The sequence below is a fragment of the Platichthys flesus genome, chromosome 10 (genome assembly GCF_949316205.1).
Source record: "Platichthys flesus chromosome 10, fPlaFle2.1, whole genome shotgun sequence".
NCBI lineage: Eukaryota > Metazoa > Chordata > Actinopteri > Pleuronectiformes > Pleuronectidae > Platichthys > Platichthys flesus.
In genome coordinates, this window is record NC_084954.1 from 17,431,931 (window position 1) to 17,454,436 (window position 22,506).

General features: G+C 40.0%; 2 protein-coding genes across 3 annotated transcripts in view; one reads left to right on the plus strand and one right to left on the minus strand.

The window, feature by feature from the left end:
- Window positions 1-862: 862 nt before the first annotated feature.
- LOC133961386 (S100P-binding protein-like) lies at window positions 863-6,512 on the minus strand. Of its 2 annotated transcripts, XM_062396468.1 has the most exons (6): window positions 6,378-6,512; window positions 4,339-4,961; window positions 3,364-3,518; window positions 3,038-3,129; window positions 2,725-2,824; window positions 863-1,609 (listed from the first exon to the last, which is right to left on the minus strand). In XM_062396468.1, the coding sequence occupies exons 2-6, from the start codon at window positions 4,957-4,959 to the stop codon at window positions 1,480-1,482; spliced, it is 1,098 nt and encodes a 365-aa protein (XP_062252452.1). In that variant the 5' UTR covers window positions 4,960-4,961; window positions 6,378-6,512; the 3' UTR covers window positions 863-1,479. The 2 variants fall into 2 exon arrangements, with proteins under 2 accessions (XP_062252452.1, XP_062252453.1); XM_062396469.1 differs by lacking the exon at window positions 2,725-2,824.
- Window positions 6,513-12,494: 5,982 nt separating this feature from the next.
- Window positions 12,495-22,506, plus strand: part of crybg1a (crystallin beta-gamma domain containing 1a) — a 41,890-nt gene continuing 31,878 nt past the window's right edge. Inside the window, exon 1 of the mRNA XM_062396729.1 lies at window positions 12,495-12,881. Coding sequence (XP_062252713.1) covers window positions 12,547-12,881 — 335 coding nt within the window. The 5' untranslated portion in view covers window positions 12,495-12,546. The remainder of the gene's footprint in view (window positions 12,882-22,506) is intronic.

Sequence of the window (22,506 nt, forward strand, 5' to 3'; positions counted from 1 at the left end):
GAAAGTATTTTAACACCTAGTTGTCGAGTTGAGGCTGTTTACGAGAATTTGAAATACCTCAATAGACAAATATTGTAATCAGGAATTCTGTTTCCAAAACACTCTCAAAAACTCTTTTGAGAAGTAGTGTCATTCAAATTTCCAATCATCATGCTTTAACGCCGTTCTTTTCCATGCCGCTTTGGTTATTTGGAACCAAACCATTTTAGTCTTGGATTACAAAATAAGGAGATCCTGTATTTCAAATTGAATTTGAACTTTGGCGGTGGACTTTGAGTGGCCACATTTCCCTTAATATGGGTCACACATTGTCTCTTCAGATAAGTAATCTAATACAAGTTATCTTGCTCGTCATGACATTATAAACTGACTGGTGAAAATTTCACTGATTATAAAAAAAGGTTTTATCTTAATTCAACTTTTTAACTGTTATAATGACTCATAATGCTGTTATTTTTTTACATTGGGATACCTTGCTCTTAAGATAAATATAGAATTGAAAAGAGCTTAAACAAAATGACAGCACTTTTTCTCTGTGACCTAAGGAGATATGACAAGTCCAAATCTCAAGTTTAATTTTAATTAAATGAAATTAAATTAATGTCTGTGGATTATCCAGATTTACTGGGAAATTAACGCATTCAGCCATTGCTATTCATGTGACCACCATAAATTATCAGTTCTACCTCACACCTTGACAATGTGTGACACACAACTTTAATACTTTCATTCATATAAAATATTTTACATTATATTATAAAATGAAAGTTGTATTGAATGTCAAGGCATAAAAAAAAGTTATCAAATATCCCTTTCTGAGCTAAATGTGCAGAAACTGCCCTGCATTACACAAAATAAATAATTTGTTGTCCTTTACAATACCTTAGTCAAGCCTTTTACCCTCCAATGAATACTGTAGATTGATGTATAAAAATTGACAGTCACAGGAACAATTCAATAAACCTTCACAGGTTTTACAAGTTTCAAATATTTAATTATGTTAGCTACTGTGATTTCAACACATCTACAGAAACAGGTGCTTCATGAGGCAAGAATTCAACAAGAAAATACACGTGCTCAGTCAATCAAATCCTGAACCAACGTTAACGGTAAATACTTCTGTACAAGACAAGGAAACAAGTATACAAATAGTCAGATGGTCAAAAGTACAAACATAACCAAACACACTTTAAAAAAGGCTTAGTTCGAAATCTAATAAAAAATAGGCAGACATTTAAGATACTTCAAACGTTCAAGTGCTTTTCTGCAGCTCAATTTCCACATTGTCAATAACCCTTAAAACATGCATATATTTTTATATAAAAGAACATGCAAAAACGGGAAAACTGACAAACCAAAAATACACACCATATATAAAACTACAGAAGAAAAACAGTGCAAACATTGATGAGAGGCCCTTTTCGTAACGGAGTCCAGCACTTTAGTTTCAGGGTTAAGTGCAATCTGCCCCAGAAGTTCTCAGTGAAACGGGTTCCTTTCAAAGATTTTGGGGACGTTGGCAAAGCGCTTGTATGTGTATGAGTTTTTTTCCTGCCATTCGCAGAGGGACATTCTTGGGTTCACATTTCCAAAGCGTCTCTGGTAGTTCCTGAAAGTAAGCACAGATACGGAGCAGTGTCTTCATAATGTTTTATATCACGTTTTTTGTCCTATCTTTATTCAAGAGCGAGGTCTGAGATAAGGGCTTATTTATTTCAAGTTCAGATCTTGTTACGCTTTCACTCACAATCCTGCACTTGCACTCAAACAATCCAACTTGATCTGCTTGAGCTCAAACTGCACCTGCACTTCAGCTCTTCTCCTCTTGCTCACGCGGTTTCTGTAAGCACGTAAAACATCTGCTCTGGGATTTCTCTTGGATTTGTTTTGTGCAACAAAACTAATTTCCCAACCAATAGAATTACAGGTGTATTGTTGACAAGGGAATCGTTGTGGGTGAGGACTTGTTTAATAGTCCCGTACTTTAATCCATGAAGACCTAAGATTCAGAATAAAAACACTCTTTACTTTACCATTGTTTGAAAACAACCAACTAAAGCCTGTGGGCTTTCTGAAGAGCCGGCAGAACATTTACAAGGACTTTGATTTCTCGGTTTCTGAAGCAGATAGAAATTAAAAACATTTGATAGTTTACACATTTGGCTGGAATTATAAATCACTGCTTTCTCACTTCAATCCATGAAAATGTAAAAAAATAATCTATGAATCCTCAATATCATCACCTCATCCCCCCCCCCCCCTCATCCTCTACCTTTTCAAACATGCTCTTATCAACTGAGCCGTGGTGATGTAGCAAACAAATACTCTAGATCCTCTTCACTGATATTTTCAAACGCTAACGTACTCTGCTTCAATATCAATCCCCTCACTTGGCTCACCAGTCATTGCCTGCCAGGCAACTTTAAAATCGTATTTGTTGGCTTAATAGCAAGAATAACATTTCCCATTATGTGTTTGGCCTTTCCCGCGAGTATTTCAGCGAATCACTATGCATTTCATTAGTCACATCTTGAGGATAAGAGTGATATCAAATTGCAAAGACATACCCAGTCTTTAAAGTGTATATATTAATATTGGTTAGTCGGATTCATACACTCCCACAGCTTTATTTACACAAATAGCTAATGTGAAATCAATAAGTCTTGCTCTCAAACCAACAAAAATCGGTTTTAAATTGAGAGAAGCCCAGTGAGAGTGATGTACCTGCGTGTGAGGTCAGAGGGATGCTGCCATTGTCTGCCATTACCACCACTTGTCTTTTCAGCCACATGGGTGATGAGGTGGAATAGCTCAGTCATAACGTCTCGAGAAAGCACAACATGATTTAGTAATAAACATTACATTGACTGACGTTCTACAAAATAGTAGTGAGGGCGGGCGACTTCAAGATTGTGAGACAACAAAAGATAGTATAGACTTTATGCAACCATTGCGTCCGTACTGCAATGCTATATTATCCAATTAGAGACTGCGTCGGTGAGGTTGTGTCAGCTTTAAGCACAGCTCAGGTTCATACCTTGAGTTGTTGGATGCTCTTCCATGTGTTTGGTGACAGAGCGCACATAGCTCTGCTTTTTACACTCCCAGTCCACCCCCAGGTCCTCGAGCCTGAAAAAGGATATGTCTTTATCAGCCGTCTTAACTGCAGTCCACCATACAAGACATGTCATGCTTCAGAAAGCAGTGTACGAGTACAGTGAAAGCAAAACCATGCTCAATTAGATGGTCCTGTAACCACTCCTTGAAAGGCAATGATTTGACACTATTATTTAAAGGATAAACAAAGTTCCAGTGTTTAACATGGTCATACAGCTCCACCTAGAGGTGAAACCCTCATAGTACCTTTTTCTTTTGCCACTGAGGACAGATCTGTTACTGTGGAAGTCTTTCAGCTCCAGTACAGAAGGTGCTGTAGTATTACTCCTGCTGGTGGAGCTGCTGGAGGTGGAGCGGCTACTGGTGGTGCTCTGCCTGAGAGCCACCACAACTGACTTCACCTTGAGAACGCAGATGTTGATATGTGTGAACATACAATATTTCAACTTCATCCTGTAAATTATGAACTCAGTAAACAGCAGGGTTTTCCCTCCCAATATAAGACTTTGCCAAAGCAATTGAAAATGAACAGAAAACTAAACTGAGAGATTTCTATCAGTCTGTCGAGAGTTTGCTTTTAATTTGAAACAGGTACAGGAATTGTTACATATTTTAGTTTTTTAACATATGACAGCTAGACATTGTTCCGGAAGTGTTGGAAATGGGTTTGTTACAGACAGATATACATTGTGGTTCACAGAGAAAATTATCTTTCACCAGCATTTTAATGTTTATCTTTTGAATTTAAGTCACAAACATAAATGGTTGCTACACTTTCTGCAGCACTCCGACGTTTCTGTTGACCAAATCCATTCTTTTGCTTAGTAAAAAGGGGGTTTGATTGTGAAATATTTGCAGGAGCGGAAGATGTATGCCCTAATACTGTATGGTAATGGTTTTTATTTGAGTACACACGATTACTTTTATACAAGGAAATCTCATATCATATTCATATCATATTTAATAACATATTTTAAAGTCAAAGCATATATGTAAAAACATCGTGCAGCAGTAGCAGCTTATTTAAGAATTTGCTGGGATTTTGGAAATATTGTAATAACAATGGTCCAGAATTGTGTAGAAATTCAGTCATATTACATAAACACCCCAGACAACTCCCTCTCAAAGCCTGCACAGTACATAAGCCCACCAGAGAAACCCTGAACAAACATTTCCACATAATCGGAAAGAAGAGGAGTTAGTACAACTGATGTGACTCGCCTTTACTTGTGGAGATAAAGTGGCTTCATAACTGGTATCAGGTGACTGGACAGTGGCTGTGTCTCTTCTAACTGTGGCCTGACAGTCATAGACAGGCTCCGTCACACCGTGCTGCAACTCCTCCGTCACCTTTCTGCTCTGCTCACTACCTGCACTCAACTTCACTGTGACACTGTGGCACAGCGATGATTCGAACATGGGGGGACCAATAGTCCACCCCTCTTCAGAGTCACCTTCTAACGACTCCAGCTGTGGCCCGCTAACAGTCGGACCCAAATCACTGTGTGTAAAGGAAATGTGCCGGCTAGATATTGCAGCTTGTCCGGAGGAACTTTCAGGATGGCACACATCCCATGGCTCTCTAACTTCATCTGTCCAATGCTCTCTTTTATGAAACATTGAGAAGTAGCCATCATCATCCTCCTCGTCTGATACATTTAGATAGTGTTCTGTCTTCAGCCCCCCTCGTCCATCCTTATCAACCCTTGGCCCTGTTGAGGAGCCATATTCCAACTGGTCAGAGCGCAAGGGGACAGTGAGTGGGGGGCTGCAGTGATCGGTGAAAGAGTTGAATATGGCTGGCCTAAGCCTCCTGAAGGCTCCTTTCATGCTTTCATCCATGTCTGTTGGAACACGAACACACACACACACGAACACACACACACACACGATTAGTTAAATACAACCACTAAATCAATATAATCCAGACATATTCTGGACTTTGTCTTTCACATGTAAAGAACGATACGGGGCATTGTCTAAGTCAGATACGTTCACTACAACAGGAAAACCTGCGGAGCCTTCAGGTGAGAGGAGGCAGGATATGACGTGTAAATTCTGCTGTGGAAGTCGCGACAGCACATCGGCTCCTTACCGCCAAAAGCTCTTAAATCTTGTTGTCTTTCCAAGTTGACATCTTCCTTGGCATCTCCTACGTGTATGGCAACTCTTTTTCATCCTCAAGTATTTCTACAACTTTTGCTCTTAAAAGCGTTGCACCCATCGCATGTTCAAAACGTCATCAACACACTGTCGCACCCGCTGTGAATTCTCCAGACAATATCCTGCACCATACTCTCATATAGGCTCACTCAAATATTCAGTTTTCTTGTTACAACGGAGTCTGGCAGGAAAAACGTGGGCTCATGTGTGCAGCAACTGGCTCGGACACATCTCCTCCAGATAATTTCAGGAGATCATCCAGTGTTCAGTGAATGGAAGAAGCTCAACATAAATATTCTACGTGTATATTGACATTTTATAATTAGTAGCAGATATTTTTGTATTTCTAGATAAGCAAAATAAATTTGGCTTATTAGATGCTCACAAACATTTAAAAATGCCATTCCAGGTGAGGCCCCTCCCCTGCCCTGTCAAAGTCAAGATCAGTGTCACACAAAAAAACACAGGTTCTGGGCTATTTGGTTCTGGGAGTTGATCCGCACAAACTAGTTTAACTTCTCAAACTCCTATTGCGTAACTCGACTTGATAAAGTATTAAAAACGGATTGTCTCAACGCAGCACATTTGTCTGGTTAATATAAATCAAGATGAGAGCTTTTAAATGTGTTCTAAAACAACGTCGCCACTTACAGAGATCACAATTCAAACGTTTGCATTGGCTTAAATTCAGTTCTACAACACCAGTTGGCAAACACAACGTGCACTTCTGCGCCAACTTTAAGCGCACATGGTGTCATTTGAACTGGACTCAAGTTTTAACTCAGCTCGTATGCCAGATAAGTTCTCATTTTCACATAACCGCCTCAGTTAGCTGAAGCCACTGATCAATACACTCGGGGCAGGTAGTTCACTTTGAACATTGAAGTCATTGAACTCTTAAACACGGAGGGCGGGCGTCATGTTGTAGCTAACGTTAATTAAGCTTTCTGCAATAACGTGGGAAACGCTCCGTTAACGTCCTGGAATATTTGCGCTAAAGTCGCGGGTGATCCGAACGTGAAGCGCAGACGGTGTCAGCTGCCTGGATGTAATATCACGGTGTAACAGAAGGGAAGGCGTCCATTTGAACAACTCACCGGCTTTAACGAGTCAGGAGGCCAACACAGAGGAGTCACGATCGATGTGAAACAAGAGGATCCGTCGCCAAACTTAGTTCCACCTGCACTTACCGCTTCCTGGAGGCAGGTGTCATGTCCATAGATATGGTCATGTCACAGGCACGTGCACAGACATTTTGGGGGGCATGTGCTCAAACCCCAAAAAAGGGCACCCTTCGCCAAAATTATTTATGAAAATAAAAATAATAATAAATAAATAAAATCACAGTAGGATATTTATTTATTCATTTTTGTTAACAAACTAACTGAAATTATCAATTTGAATAAATAAATGAATAACAAGCAAAAACAGACAAAACAAGGCCATATTGAATAACCAAATAATATGTTAGGGTTAGGGTTAGGGTTAGTGATGTGATGGGCTCCTCTGGACCAGGTAGGGTTACTGATTCTCCCTCATTTGTTTTACAAGTTGATGGCCTCTTGCTGCAGTTCCCCGTCCGTCTGCTTTTGGAGTCTCTCTTTTCTTGGCATTATGCTGCAAATTTTATAAATGAGATAAATAAATGTTGTGCATAATTATCATGAGGAACTTACATAATCTCTATAAAGCTGACAACACAGTATCATGTAGCTCAACTTAAGACCTACCTTTCATTTCAATAATTACGATTTTAAATTAAACAAAACTAGTGAACTTGCCTAATTTGTAGAACAGTAAAACTGCCTTTAAATTCTCTGTCTGTCTGTCTGTATGTATGTATGTATGTATCTCTCTCCCTCTCTCTCTTCGGTAAACATGACAAACATCAGTAAACAGCTGGACAAGGCTTTGAAATCACAGAGTTTTTTGTTTGTTTATTTTTTAGGAAACGTCGGACCAGTTGCGATGTAATATTTTCAGTGGCGCTAATGTTTTGGTTAATTCATCACCAAACAACATTGGGAGATTGCACAAACACCGTCATTAACTGTTTGTCTGATGCTGCGGGCAGTGTTGTGCAAGTTCACACCTCTCATGAACAAGTTCAAAGTTCAGTTCATACAAGTAAACATGAATAGTTCACGTTCATAGTTCACCATTTAAATTCTGAACTAGTTCATAGTTCAGTTCAAGTCATAGTTTTAAGGTGGAAAGTGAGAATGAAAACCTTATCCATCACTACCCCTTGCCTTTACTGTCAGAATCTTTATCAGTGTGTAAAAATCCCTCTCTGCTTTCTCTTGCCATCTGTATACGAGACCGAGAGCTGTTGTGTTGCAGGTATGGCCTGCCCCTTTATGGAAAGTTTGTAGTGTGTGACGTAGTGCAACTGGGTATTGTGGGAAAAGACGCTTAAAGTGTGTTTATAAGGAGAAGTGGCGGACCACCAAGAGGTGACGCGAGTGTTGCTCCTGCTGTATATCCGAAAAATAAAGTGGCCGCATTCCAAGTAAAGAAACATCTCCTCCTCCTTATTCACGGAGCGGTCCGGACGGCCTGTTACCGGCCAGATAGCGAGCCAAGATAACCAGTGACAGGGGCGGCTCCTGGTACAGGCGACATAGGAGACTGATTTATAATTGTGTATGGATGTTGGCCCCTCTGTGTAAATTGTGGTCCCTTAATGACCCCTGATTAGAAAAAAATTAAATCCGCCTCTAATAGGTTGAACACATAATGATTAAACATTAAATTCCTTTATGTTTAAAGTCTTCGTCTTCTCATCTTTCCCCTTATTTGGAGAGGCTTCACATAAGCACCTAAATGTGTCTCTTTGTGCCGTGAGGTCCTGTTGGTCCCAGTGGTTTATCTCAAATGTCCAAAATCAGCGAGTCTGGAGGAGTAGAGGGAAAGAGAAATTTCATTACACAAAATGTAATGTGTAAAAATGTGTAAACAATGTAAAATGTGTCAAACATGATGAAAAATGTCTTGTGAATGGTAAAAATATGTACAAACTATGAGACTTTTTGAAATTCTGCATCTGATTAAAATCTGGGGTGACAAATCATATTCAAAACAGGAAGCACCATCTCTTGATTCATCTTAACTTTGTTTATTTATGTCTGGAGAGAAAACAGAAACATAAAAAGACGTTGTGGTCTTTTGCAAGTCTTTTTTCCGCTTGCCTGCTCACATGAATTTCCTAAGCAGCAAGCTAGGTAATGTCATAATTTCACGCAATAAATAATTACAGCTCACGGCATTTGGCTATCATGGCATTATGGGGCAAAGGATACACACAAAGATGGACCAGAGTGACGAGATATGCCCAAGCAATAAACAGTTTCAAAGAACCTACCTGCTGTGTTGTTGTGAGGAGATCAGGCACATCTTTAACCCTGCAACCAGTCCTTCTCTCCTCGACATTTCCCACATGGATCCAGAACATGGTCCACTCTCTTTACAATGCTACAGTATTAAGTTCAATGTTTCCCTATGATATAAAATACACTGCTGACATTGATGCTCTTAATCTGCAGCAGAATTAATACATCACTTCCTGCCTCTGTCTGCTGCACCCGGCTGCTCCACCTCTCACCTTACAATGCGGAGGACTTGTTCCTGTTGCATACATGTCTGTGCAGAAAACCTCCAGCTGATTTGTGTATGTTTGAAAAGTCAATTGCAGGTAAGGTCCCACTTCCCCAGTCTTCAAATCTGAAAAAGACTTATGTGAGTTGCGAAATATACGTGGCCCTGAGACCTCAACGAACAGCAACTTAAGAAAACACATGCAAGATGACAAAACACATGTAAGTTGACAAAACACAAGCAAAGTAAGAAAACATCTTTATCAATTTCACAACACAACACAACACATTACAGAAATGCGCTGCAAATAGATAAACGCGCTGCAAATAGACATACGCGCTGCAATTAGACAAACGCGCTGCAAATAGAGGCGACAACACAATGGAAGTGTTTCCATAGGACAGCTAATTTCATTAGAATTGGTTGTATTAAGTTTTAATAATTAAATTTATACATTTTTATAAAATTTATAAATGTTTATAAAATTGATACATTTTTATAAAATTGATACATTTTTTAGATTTTTATTTTCTCTTTAAAAAAATAAACATATATTTTTATAAATTAGATGGTTGTATTTTTTATTATATTCGATTTTATTATCATTAATTCTCATTTTTTTAATCCTTCAAAGTTTCCATATCTATAAATGAAATAAAATATAAACAAACATAAATACAATCATAGCAGCCCACAAATCCAAGATCATTAGATTATTGTTTAGACACATTTGTTCCAGAAATGAGGAATAACTTAAAACCAAGATGACATCTTTCGAATCTGCATAGCAACGAAAACACAATAATATTCATCAGTTAGGTGTTTAACAAATACTTTATAACGCTTTAGATGTATGATTGTTAGTCATAAACACAACATGTAAAACTTCTCCTATGAAGACATGTTATGTTATCACACCTGTGTTTCACTGTGTTGTCATTTATTATCCCCTAAAACTCCACTTATTGGTGTTAATGTGTAACCCCACAACCTCATAATGTGATTAAATCATTAATTAAATGTTAACACAAGGTGGGGAAAGTTAAATCTGTCAAAAGCCATTTTCACAGAATACCCGGAAATCCTCTTCACACAGAGTGAAGAGAAACGCAACCCTCTGCCCACACCGGCAGCACAACCCGGCACTGATCAACGTGGATTTAAATAAGCTGAGCTTGTGGATAAGACATTAAACTAACCGAATTTTCTCTTTTTCTCATGCCCCCAAAACCCAATTGGATTTTCCTGTGAATTAGTTGGTCCTTATCACATTACCGTCTCACTCTTTCCTCTCCTTTGTTTTCTCTTTCTTTTTCTTTCATCTACATTCACCCAAATAATCTGTCTTTTGGTGTTTTTTTCTGCATAAACAGGTTAGTGGTTCAAATGGGTGAAAATGAACCTGACCGTAGAGTACGCAATAATCAAGTCTGTTGCTTTTCAACAACAAGGCCAGCAGATGGGGCTGTGATTATTGGATACACTCTTGGAGCACTCTTGCAGCTTGTAATATGGAGAACGGTGCAGATTTCATTCCTGCTCCCCGATTTGAACGCCTGTTCTCGTTCTGTGACGTTGTTGAGTGAGTCCTGTGGGAAGTATGGAACTGACTGATATTCCCAGCATTAATAACCAGGATCAAACACAGCAAGCTTATGATTAATGCAGAATGGTAAATCAGTTAGAAGGATTGAGAGTGACTTAAACAAAATATCTCCAATATTAAGTAACTTAAGTATCATACATTCTAAACAGAGTTTATTGTATTTGTCACAGCAGCAGCCCTTCTGGTTCAGAAAGCAGAGGATCATGGGTAATATAGAGCATTCAGTTGAGTTTTAGTTCAGGGAGTGGGACTCTAGTCAACAGATAGATAGGATTTGTTTTCTTATTCACATGACCCACTTACATTTCTACTTACATGACCCAATTGTACACCAAGGCAGAATGAATCACCGAATGTGACTGCAGAGGGCGCTGTTGCTCAGTAGAAGATACATAGTGTTAGTTTGAATTCTCATGACACACATTGCAATTCAAATCTACGTCACAGTGAGTAGTTACAAACTGATATACGAGACATAAATACAGATGTTTTGTGGGGAAAAACAATATTAATAGTTAGTTAAATCATTATCAAGTTGTACAGAAGTTTGAAGTTTGATCTTACTTAATTATCTTATATGACTTTCCACACAACTAATATCTTTGACTTTCATGGAGAGAAACTTTTATCTCAACAGATCTCATAGATTTATATACAGACATACTTTTGCAGGAGATCAAACTGGAAAGGCATGTGAGGTGGTACAAGCTGCATCAAGCATCAACTAGCAAGCTAAGAGGTAAATGTTTGATTTCAAAATAAAAGCTTTTTAGTGTAGTATTCTTAACCACTTCTGTAACAATGTTGCTGAAGTTGGGGTTAACCTGTTTCCATCGCCCCGGGGCTAAGTAGTGATGACAAGTAGTGACGGTAGTGGATCATGTTCTTTTGTGGAATCCTAAGAGTGAGTCAGGACATGCCTGTTTCATTATGCGTGCAGTCTTCCTGCATAATATCATGTGTTAATAAGGTCCTTGTTAACGGAGTCATGGCCTTTGGTGCAATCTTCTTATTGATTATTTGTATTGCATTAATTTCTAACAATAGGATATTTTGACAGATGGCAGGACACTGTGGTCATGACATTTTACCCGGTGACTAAATTGATTACACCCATCCATTATATTATAAGTATCTCATTCTCTAAGGGTCGGGATGTGGCTTAAGTCATATTAATTACAAAATGTCAGGTTCCAGCATTTCTAACATGATGATTTAATTATTTTCCATGTCATCCTGCATATGAGACTTGATAGCATGAACTATCTTCGAATTTGAATATGTGACCCTTGGAAATTTTTATTTGGACTCGCATGTAAATATAGCTCAATAACTCATGATGATGTAATAATTAGTGGCAGCCCTTGTTAAAAAAAACACATTTTAAACGGAGTATTTGTGGAAATAAACAAAAGTTGCATATGAGAAACGAGTGAAGAAAAGATAAAATGAAACATTGTAAAATTATATATAGACAGTGAGATAAAGGTAAAGATAATGATAAAGTAGCTTTATTGTCAATTTCTTAACATGTTCAAAACATACAAGGAATCGATACGACGTTTCCCACTCTCCCACAGTGAAACATATAAAGTGCACAGGCACAACAGATAACACAAGATATTTCCTAATACTAAGTAAACATACATATTTTTTAGTACAGCAGCATAATAGATCAGAACTAAGCAAACCAATACAGCCGGTATGTATTTCCACCTAAAACAACAGAAAGATAAACGACCAAACAACCTTGCTGCTTGCTCACTCGTGGACGTGCTCGGGTATAATATATTAGTTTACTCGAGGAGGACACACTGTTGTTTTTTTTTCATATACATATAAGAAAGAAAGTAAAACGGAAGTGTAGTTTTATTTCATTTATTCTGAAGGCTACAGCCGGAAGTGTTTCCTGTTGGTTAACTTTACGAAGCTGCACCTCTCACCTGCACAGAGCTCCACACCTCCTCCCGCGCACAGCTGCAATCGCTTCCCTGCAGCAGCAGCCTGTAGTCGGACTCCACTCCTCTCCTCTCCTCTCCTCATGGTCCTCTGCTCCACACACCATGAGTAAGTCCAGCTCGCTCAAAGTCAAGAATCTGTTCAAGTTGAAGTCACCTGAGAAGGAGAACAAGGAGCTCAAGCGGTCGGCGACCCTCAGAGATGGAGCTGCCGCAGGCCACAAAGACATGTCCGGGACGGTACCCACCAGCCCCGGTCCCCTCAGCCCGGGAGACGGCGTCACGCCGCCCGAGGAAGGGTCGCCCGTTTCCCCGAAAGAGAAGAAGAAACGACGGCTGCTGTCGTTCAGGCTGAAACGGAAGAAATCCAAGAGCAAAACGGAGGAGGGGGACGTGTTTTTCCCTGAGACGGATGAACTGGACAGTTTCCGCCGACCCATGTGAGATCAAGTTCATTTATTCATCTCTTTTCTGCTTGTAGGGCTGACAGGTCGTCTGAAGAAGTCCTGACGTTCAATAAACAGCAGCAGAAGTCTTAAGAACCCTGTACAGAGAACATCATAGTAGTTATACTGACTCATATTGTTGTTAACTCGAGTGTTTTGAGAAAGCGACGGGACCCTGGTCTCTCTCACTCCCTGGACCCCCCCTCTCCTTATTTCACAGATCCACAGCATGAAGCAACAGAGACGTTTTTCCCTCTGGCACTTTTTTTGAAATCTAAGCACAATGACGTTGAGTTGTGGCTCTATCACGTTTGTTGGTTTCCAGTTTGGAAAAATACATAATTACAGTGAGAACTAGGGCTGTCACAATATCAGATTTTCACTATTTGATTATACTGACTAAAATATTGAGGATTATCGTGATATCTGTCGGGTAAAATAAGGGAGACGTTCTCCCCCCTGATTATTGTTAATCTGGGTTAAACTTGTCATCTGTCGTGGTCTATTTTTGTGGCAAAGGAAAGGTCTTTTGATTTTAAAAATAAGTCCTTTACTTTGTGGGAAGTTGAAGAGAGTGAATGTGAAATGCAGGTTGACCCCATTCTGTTTAGGTGCCCTTGAGCAAGGCACTTGATCTCCCATCCCATCTATGCTGTGGCTCACAGACCATGTGGGTACAGCTCCCTGATGGGAGTCAATGTGAAGAAGTAAATATCCTCTCTGACTCACTCTCCCCTGGATGAATGAGAGATTGAAAACAACAAAGTGGTTAACATCAGGTGGCCACCATAATGACAGAGGAATTTTCAGTGCTCATATTTGCTTTTTCCACGCATGTCCTGTTCTCTTTTTATTTTGGTTCCTTGTCCGAAACCAGTTAGATGATGGGTCTAGACTCACAGTATCTGATGTTGTTGTCTCACATTATCAGGTTAACCCGTTCTGACAGATGCCGTTGTGTGCTGAGGAGGAAGGCAGGCATGGCATAACACGTCAGGCTGGAAAACCTGCCGTGCAGGTATGACACATTAACATGTTCAGTCCAATTTAATGTGGCTTGATCAAGTTGATTTTGTGTCTGAGCTGGTCTGGAATCTGGATGTGAGGGAGCATGACTCGTACAGAGGAGGACTGATGGAGGTTGCATTTTCTCAGCTATTTTCAGATTTAGTCCTAACCCCTGGCCTGAGCCGGGAAAGTCCATGTTAGTTTTAGTCCTATTTGGTCAAACTCACCCTTTTAGCTTTGAGTCAGTTTTCACACCTGATAGTTGGAACCATGGAACCAAACCCATTCCTGTAGTTTCCTTTTGATCTGGTTAGTTTTGGTTTCACATTGCAATTTAGGTAGCAGACAACTACGTGGACAGTGATCACTACTTATCCCAGATTGATTGTTAGATGTCAGCGTGTCAGTTTGGAACTTGTTTCTGTTTCTAATGAGGAAATGGATTACCCGGTTGATATTGTTGTTTGTTGCCACTGTAATATTATGGTGTTACTACCAGCATCACCAACATCAGGGCCAGTACTCCATTACATGTCATTTGGCTGAAGCTTTTGACTTACAATTAGTACACTCAACGTTCATGAGGGGCAATTTAGCGATTCAGTATCTTGCCAAGAACACTTCGGCATGCAGATGGGAGAGAGTGGGGTTTGAACCGGCAACCTTCTTGTTGAAGAACCTCCACTCTAACCACTAGGCCACACCGCCACACACTAGTTCAATTCCGCCAAATCTACAAGTAATCCTGCACGCCGCCTTGGTTCTTCTTCTTCTTCTGTTGATGATGCTGTCTGAACTTCCTGCCACTCCTCCGAAAAGCTAAACTCTCCAGTAAAAATGTCCTCACGAACCAGGGTTTGTTTGATCCGGATCAGACCAGATAAAGTTAGTGTGAAAGCGCCCTTTAAAGTCTGACTAACACAAGACGTAAATGTGGAAGGAAAAACCTTTTAGTCTAGTTTTAGTGGAAGAATGAGCTCTTCAGCAAACTGCTTTTCAAATTAGATTTCATGACAACTGATTGTAACTGTCACATGTGGACTGATGGAACATTAGAAGAATCCAGAGCGGTCAAGTTTTTGGAAGGGAATCAGAGATCTCAACCCCACACAACAGCGCTGAGACAATCCAGGTGTTGATTTTGTTCTATTCATTTTGTCGGCCTCAGTGTCTGTGTTGCACTAGACCTAATAGTGGAAGTGTTTGTAGGCGGCATACTAGCATTTTAAACCATTTGTAAAAACAACATTTGAAACCTCACCTACAGTGACTTCTGCCAAACAGTGTTCCACATTACAAGATGTGCCTTTTAGATACCCAGCTGTAGATGCTGCATGTCCGTGTTTGTAATATAACTGTAAACGTTCGGTTGGTGATTGTTTCTAATGAGATTATATAAATGTGCCTACTGTCAAAGATTAGGCCTTTTACTGTAAATGCTGCAGAAACTCTCCCTTTAATGCTGTGCGGACAGTAATATAGATAATGGAGTTATGCATGAATGTGGTGACTAGTATACTTTGTTTTTAATAATAGAGAAAACACATATCTCAGGATGAAACAGATATGACACATGTAAAAGACGCAGATAAAGACGTCAAATCAGAAGGACAACTAGATTTCAGATTGTCTTTGTGCTCTAAACAAAAATATGTGATTTCCACAGAAGACTTTTTCCTTCATGTCCTGACTCAACCCCTCACCTGAATGCTGTGGACATTTACATGTTATTGTGAATGCATCTGACCTGCAAAATATCCTGCTGGATTCTTCATTGTGTGAAAAGAAAACTCCAGAAAAAAACGGGGCTAGACATGTCTGTGAAAGTATCACAATTTAAAGTTACTGCTCCCTTATTATCCCTTATAAATTACTAAAACCAATAAAACAGTTCCTGCTAAGACGAAACCTAATGTGGTTTATTGTGAAACAACTCTGAAAGTAATATCAGTTGGGAGAGTAGCTTTGTATCCAGCCAATTTCAGTGTGGTTGCTCTGTGTGTTTACATAATTTGCATCAACGTTAGGCGTGTATTAGCTTTGGCAGATTTCTGTTCTTACTCTTCTCATAGTTAAGGGAGTAAACATAACCTTTATTTACCTCCAAGGAGGTTATGTTTTCACCCCTGTCTATTTGTTTGTTAGTTTGTTTGTCTGCAAGATTTTCCAAAAACTCCCGGAAGGTTTGCTCTGAGATTTGGGAAAGAACCTTTTAGAATTTGGTGTGGATCTGGATCAGGGGGTGGATTTTTTTTAATTTGATTTAACTTCGGAAACATTTCTCAACATTTTCATTAATTTCTCAAGGATTAAAAGTCAAGGACCTTGAAGAGAAGTGCACTGATAATTGTGAGTGTGTGCAGTTTGTTTCAGATCCAAATAGTATCTGGATCTATTGAATTTAAATGAGATTTAGATTCTAGTTATATAATAGCTGAAAAAATAAACTTCATTCATATTCCAGTAACTTAAGCTCATCTGCCTAAGCTCATATTGGTTTCCAGTGTAGTCACTTTAATCGTTGCCACACTTTGCGTAACTGTAACTCTTCATACCACTGTTTGTTTTTGACAGTACTGTGTACACACAGACCTTTCTGGCATGTGTCACCTATTCTAAAACCTGATGTAGGCAGATGGTGGTGATATCAGGGTTTTGGAAGAGAATGAGATCACTTCACTTCCAGGTATGCTTGTTCTGTCGGAGGCATCGGAGGTGAGGTTTCAAACGAAGGGGGGTGAACTCTGTCCGAAGCTCCTCTGGATCTCCAGGCTTGTGACTTGCTGGAATCTGACCAGGATCGGCAATTGAAATGTTTCATGTCGTGAGTGAGGAGGGAAAGTACAGCCTCGAACTAAACGGTCAGAGAAGCTTCAAGTGTTTGGGTTTAAAAACTCATCTGGGAGCTGAGGTGTCTGGATACAAAATACTTGGGCTTTTCTCTGGGATATGCAGCAGCAGCACCAAACGGTCCGTAAGATATCCAATTCACTGACACGTGTGGACTAACGTCTTTGAGAGGCGAGCACGAGAAAGCTTATTCAAAACATTTAATCTAGCAGACAAGATAGACCAGTCACACCCTCCAACAGAGTCGGTGGAGTCCCGCTCTATACAATTTCTAGGCATCCCTAAGGTGAGGGTGTGGAAACTGACAGCCAAATTGAACGGGTCGACATTTTTTAAGTGTGTGGTCGCATAGCAAGGCAGGAATTTACTAGCCAATCACCTTGAATGCACCCTTTAGCCGCAGGACTTTATTCATTTATTAGATCCTTTTAAGGGGCCCAAATATCACCAAAAGCTCTTGAATCTCTTTTTTGCGAGTTGATATCTTTTGCCGCGTCTTCTTTAAGGACACTCCTCATAGATAAACAAACCTTCCGAGACTGTAATATTTTAATATAGGACCTGTTTCTACCTGAGAGGTTTCTGTAGCTGGGGTTTATTTCTAATTATTCCCCTCACCCTTCTTCCTGTTAGTAGTGATTGCACACTCGTATTTCATATCCTGAATCTGGAGGGAATTGCATCTTGACTCTTGAATTCCTGGAGAGCGATGCGTTGTTTGCACCATGTGCATTCAGCAGGGGAGCAGTGGCTGATCTATTAGCGCCCTGATGGAAATGTATCTTTGGCCATAACTTATCTTACAAGATACTGCTGTGCGACAGTGGCGGTTTTGTGACGTGATGACCATGGAGATAAAATTCCCTAGATGCTTCTGATCAAATCTTCTTATCGTAGTAACATTCAAGGCAGAAGTGACAGACAGCACAGGACAACAGCCCGAATGCACAGACAGGTACGGTCAGCTGTGGAGGCTCAGCCTGTCTGTAAAAGTGAAAGTGTTTGTATACATGGCGTGGAATGAGCAGGTGTTGAGTTCCTGACGTGAGATCCTTTAAACACACAGCTGCTCGTTCATTTGCAAACATACATGAAGCTGGTGTGTGCAGGAGGAGACACTGCATCAGAGCCCCTCTCATACTATTACATCATACAAATAAAGGGTTGTATCTTGATATTAATGTCATTTATATAATCAAAGATAAATAGATGGTAAACAGTTGTCTCTTGAACTTTGACAATTATAGGTGCAAGAAACAAGACTTTTGGGGAATTATCTGCATCATCTGAAAATGAGTTCAATCACATATGGTCAGATGGAACTTTAAGTGACATTAATGGCCAAACACATCTATTGAAACTACCAACAAATGATTGTGATGTTCTTGTGCGGCTAGTAGTACTGGAGAAACAAGCGAAGTAGGTTGTCTGTTTATTGGCACATAAAAGTTATATTTTATCTCATCCATAGGACATTGAACTATGAACATTGGAGAGAGGTCAAAGTTCAGAAGTGGTAACACGCTGATGTCGATGTCATGCATCAAGTCTGTAACGACACAAATCTGAGCAATCTAATCTGTTGAAACAATAATAAAAGCATGGTTAATATTTTATTAGTTACTTATTAGTGTATAATGTTGTATAAATAAGCAGCAGATTATTTATTTCTTTGACCATTTATCCATCTGTAATTATCCATATTGGGACTGATTTGAGCCAAAGCACTTACACCATTATTGTACTTAAAATATTAATGACTAAGGATCTCTTTTTGTCAAACATGTATGTCAGACTATCCACCTGATGACATTTTTTACTGAAGAAGAGACTGTCAATGAGGTTTTATTAGAGACCATTACACCTAACTGTGTGACATAAAGATAACCTGGTATCAATATTACCAAGCTCTCTAAAATGATACCTGAAATGTATTGTTCCCCACTGCTGAGAATACTTTAAGCCTGAGAAGTGAACTAGACCTAACAACCCGTATGCATTTTCAACTGACACCTGTCGCTCAAACAAGCATCACTTTGTGCACTTCGGTCAGTCATACAGTCAGTCAGAACAGAATGATCCTGTTCTGCGTATCAGTGGGAAACGCGGTTTGTGACAGAGAATGTTAAGGGGGGGGTGCTTAATAGGGCTACTCTTCATTTCTAAATAAATTGTTAAGAACGGCTCAGCCGTGGCTGAGGGTTAGAGTGGTTGTCCTGCAACCTGAAGGTCGGCAGTTCGATCCCCAGTCTGACCCATCTGCATGCCGAAGTGTCCTTGGGCAAGATGCTGAACCCCGAATGGCCCCCCTAGAATAACAAAGTGCTGCGAATAGATGCACTGTATGAATTTGTGTGTGAATGGGTGAATGTAGAACTGTACTGTAAAGCGCTTTGAGTGGTCATCAAGACTAGAAAAGAGCTATATAAATACAAAACCATTTACCATTTATTATGAGGAAGTCACAAATAATATAATGAAATCAATGATGAAAAGAAAACAGTTTGCACGTAAAGTTTTTGCCAAGACAGCGTTTGTGACTAAAGCCAGCACAGTCACTCAATAGATCTTACATTGAAATGACTGTTAAGTTATTTCCTGGTTCTCTCCTTCCCTTTGGCTCGGCTGCAGTTCATCTTTCTACCTCTGCTCTTTGTTAAAAGCCTCTCCGTGCAGGGCTGAGATATAAAGAGCAGATAAGTATCAAGTGCTGATTGATTTACTGCCGTTGTCCAGCCCTAAGGGGGCTTAAACCGGTTTTGTCACATGATCCTTAAAAGGGGAATTATTAAGCTGTTTTTTTTTAGACATAAACTCCAGAAAAAGGTTTGAGACTATTTCCAGAGCTTCCCTTTCCCATGTGAAGAACACAGCAGGAGATTGTACAGGTCAGACCTGTACACAACGGCAACAAAATGTCTAGAGCATTCAGGCGAGGGGTGACGCCCATGTAGGGCATGCCGGAGGCAGAACCCGAAGTATAAAGAAATCTTTTCTGCACATTGACACTGGCGTTGGCCCTTATCGCTCAGAGTTGGCAGGAAAATGTCTACAGCATGTCTGGAGTTTAGTGCATGTCTGAAAGCAGCTCAAGAGTGATTATATCTGTAAGTATTATGTATTGTTACTGCGAGTGCTGGCTGTCTGACCAGAACAGATATTGCTGAGTGAGTTGCAGAAAGTGGGCGTTGAAGTGAAGTTAAACAGACTTTCTGTAGCTCCAGGGAGATGCAGAAGTTTAGTCTTTCGAGTGTTTTAACCATTTAGAAGTTGACAAGTGAAGCTTGACAAAATACCTGCAGATTGAGAAGTATTTTTCTCTCTCTCCATTAAGTCTAAAGCAAAAACAAAAAATAGTAACTATTGTCATGCACCTGCACCTGTGATGTTCATGAAGTGCTGTTCAGTCTTCGGAAGTTGTGTAAAGCATCTTCTGTTGTGATACACAACCACTTGTTCAACTACCGAATGTCTTGCCAAATGTGTAGAGGTTTCAGTCTTTGTTCTGGATTAATAAAGCACATGTTCCAGAGAAAAGGTTTGTCTGCCTGTTGCCACCCTGCATTGTGACTGACAGGTGCAATTAAAAAAGATCCCTTGGCCTCACGTGCAGTGCTCTTCCTTCCATGTGATTATAGTTCTATATGTAGGTCTGTCTTCAGTTTAGTGAGGAGGTGATATACAGAAACTCTAAACACACACAGCCCCTGGCATTAGCCCAATTGCTAACGTAAGAAGACCTGTGATTGATGCTGTTTTCCTGAAGTCGTGATTATAGTATTTTTCATAATACTAGTGGTGTCGCTATGCTGCAGGAAAAACATCACTTGGTTGGTCAATCAAGGCTGTCGGTCCAGAGTGAAATGTCTTATAGGTCAAATAAGTCACCCTTGCATGAATTACACACAGATGTTCCTAGTCTTCATAGGAGGGATCTCAGTGAGAGTGATGATCCTCTGACTTTTTCTCTGGCAACGTAAAGGTGGCATTTTTGTTTTGCAGTGAAATGTATATTTGACTACAGTTGGAATGGTCGATGTACTGTTAACCTACATAAGATATTCATTGTCCCCAGAGAACGAACACAAAATCATTTTAGTGTCTCTAAATCTGGCTACATTAGGACCACTGGATAATCACCCCTTATCCAGTTAAATATCTCGCCATCTAGATGGATTGATCCAAAAATGTGAAACAGACCTTCAGACAGACTTTTTGTGTCATTCTATCAGCTGGCTGGTCCAGACTCAAACACTTCTCTGAAAATCAACTTGTAACAGTGAACGATGCATTTCATATGCGGAAAGCTCCTGCAGCGCAGTTTAAGGGGAACATTTTCCAGAGGGCTAAAATGCTCACAGTTTGGAGTGTCAGTCATACTCACTGAGGTTAAAAGCAACCATTTTGCTTTATTCTTAGCAAACACACACAAAGAAGGATCCATAGTTACGTGGAGACTCGTGGAGACTCCGAAGTTTCCATCCATCAAAGATAATAATCAGTGGGGCAATTTCCCTTTTCTCTGTATAAAGCTCTCTTCCTTGTCTTCCTTTTAGTTTTGCCAGTGCAATTGCTCTTGGCTTGAACATGTAAAACATACTGCTAAAAACACTTCTACAAATTACAGCCCTCTCCTTCTGGTTATAGTCTGCCGTAAAGACATTTAGGAACATTTTAGAAATCAGTGATCCAGTTGTGGTTTGGTTTGGTGAATCACAATTTTTTTTTTTTTTTTATTTCTAGCTGCACAAATTGGAAACCAGTTTTCTCATTCACAGTAATTTGAAAGTCTATTCTGTGTTAGAGGAGTATTGTCTCGATCAGTGGTAGCTTATCGTGTGCCAGGTGATGGTGATAGAAATACCTGAGCCTCATCACCACACCTCCTTGTGTGGTTTTAGTTTGCATCCACAATTAAACACAGTAGAAGTAAAAGCTCATTTTTGCCGAACAGCATTGTTCTGCTCCTGTGTGAAAGAGGGAAAATGAAAAAAAAAGGAGATTTGTGATGTGATTAGATCACGAGGTCAGTCAGTGGATGCTGCTCAGAAATGAGAAATGGGAATCATAATCTTCTCTGATGATATCTAAGCTAATCTGTATTAGCAGCTATCTGCATATGAATTAAAATGTTGATAGCCAATGCATTTCGGTCAATGTGTTCCACCGCTTTTGCTCTTCACACGGACTCTTTATCTGCTGGCAGCCATAGGCTGCTCAAACATGATTGTTCAAACGGAAACCAGAAGGCTTGCCGACCTAAAAATCCTGTCCCTCACCTACAGGTTCATATGCACATGCAGAATCTGTTATAGAGGTTAATGAAGATATATCTGTGCACATGCTGCTCTTTGATAAATCAGCTGCATATGGAACAGTAAGTTGGATCAGCCTTAATTGAAGCCTCTTAGTTTTCCTGCCCTGGTGTCAACAGGAAAGGGGGCCTGATGATAGTACAGGGACTAGATTAGTCAGGGTGATTTGTCCTCTTCGTCAGTAAATTGACTAAAAAAATTCCAAGTTTCTAGTTAGGCAAGAAGTGGCCATGTGTTTCTTTACGAGCTGGGTTGTGAAATCTTGGCACTCAAATCCACAGTTATGACTGTTAGTCCTCGTGTGTGGAGATGTGTGTGTGTGTGTGTTTATGTGTGTGTGTGTGTGGGTGTGCACCTGGTGTTATTGAGCTGTGTGCACTCACAGTGGGACCTGTCGTCTGCTGACTGTGTGTGAGCCTCTTGTTTTGTTAACTCATAAATTGACT

What these genes read in the sequence shown, in the direction of transcription:
- LOC133961386 (XM_062396468.1), bottom strand. Translation starts at nt 4,959, where the DNA reads ATGGATGAAAGCATGAAAGGAGCCTTCAGGAGGCTTAGGCCAGCCATA. An exon ending in AGAGCATCCAACAACTCAAG is followed by an intron (nt 2,825 to 3,037) that starts GTATGAACCTGA and finishes TGCTTTCTCGAG; the next exon opens with ACGTTATGACTGAGCTATTC. An exon ending in CCCTCTGACCTCACACGCAG is followed by an intron (nt 1,610 to 2,724) that starts GTACATCACTCT and finishes GCTTACTTTCAG; the next exon opens with GAACTACCAGAGACGCTTTG.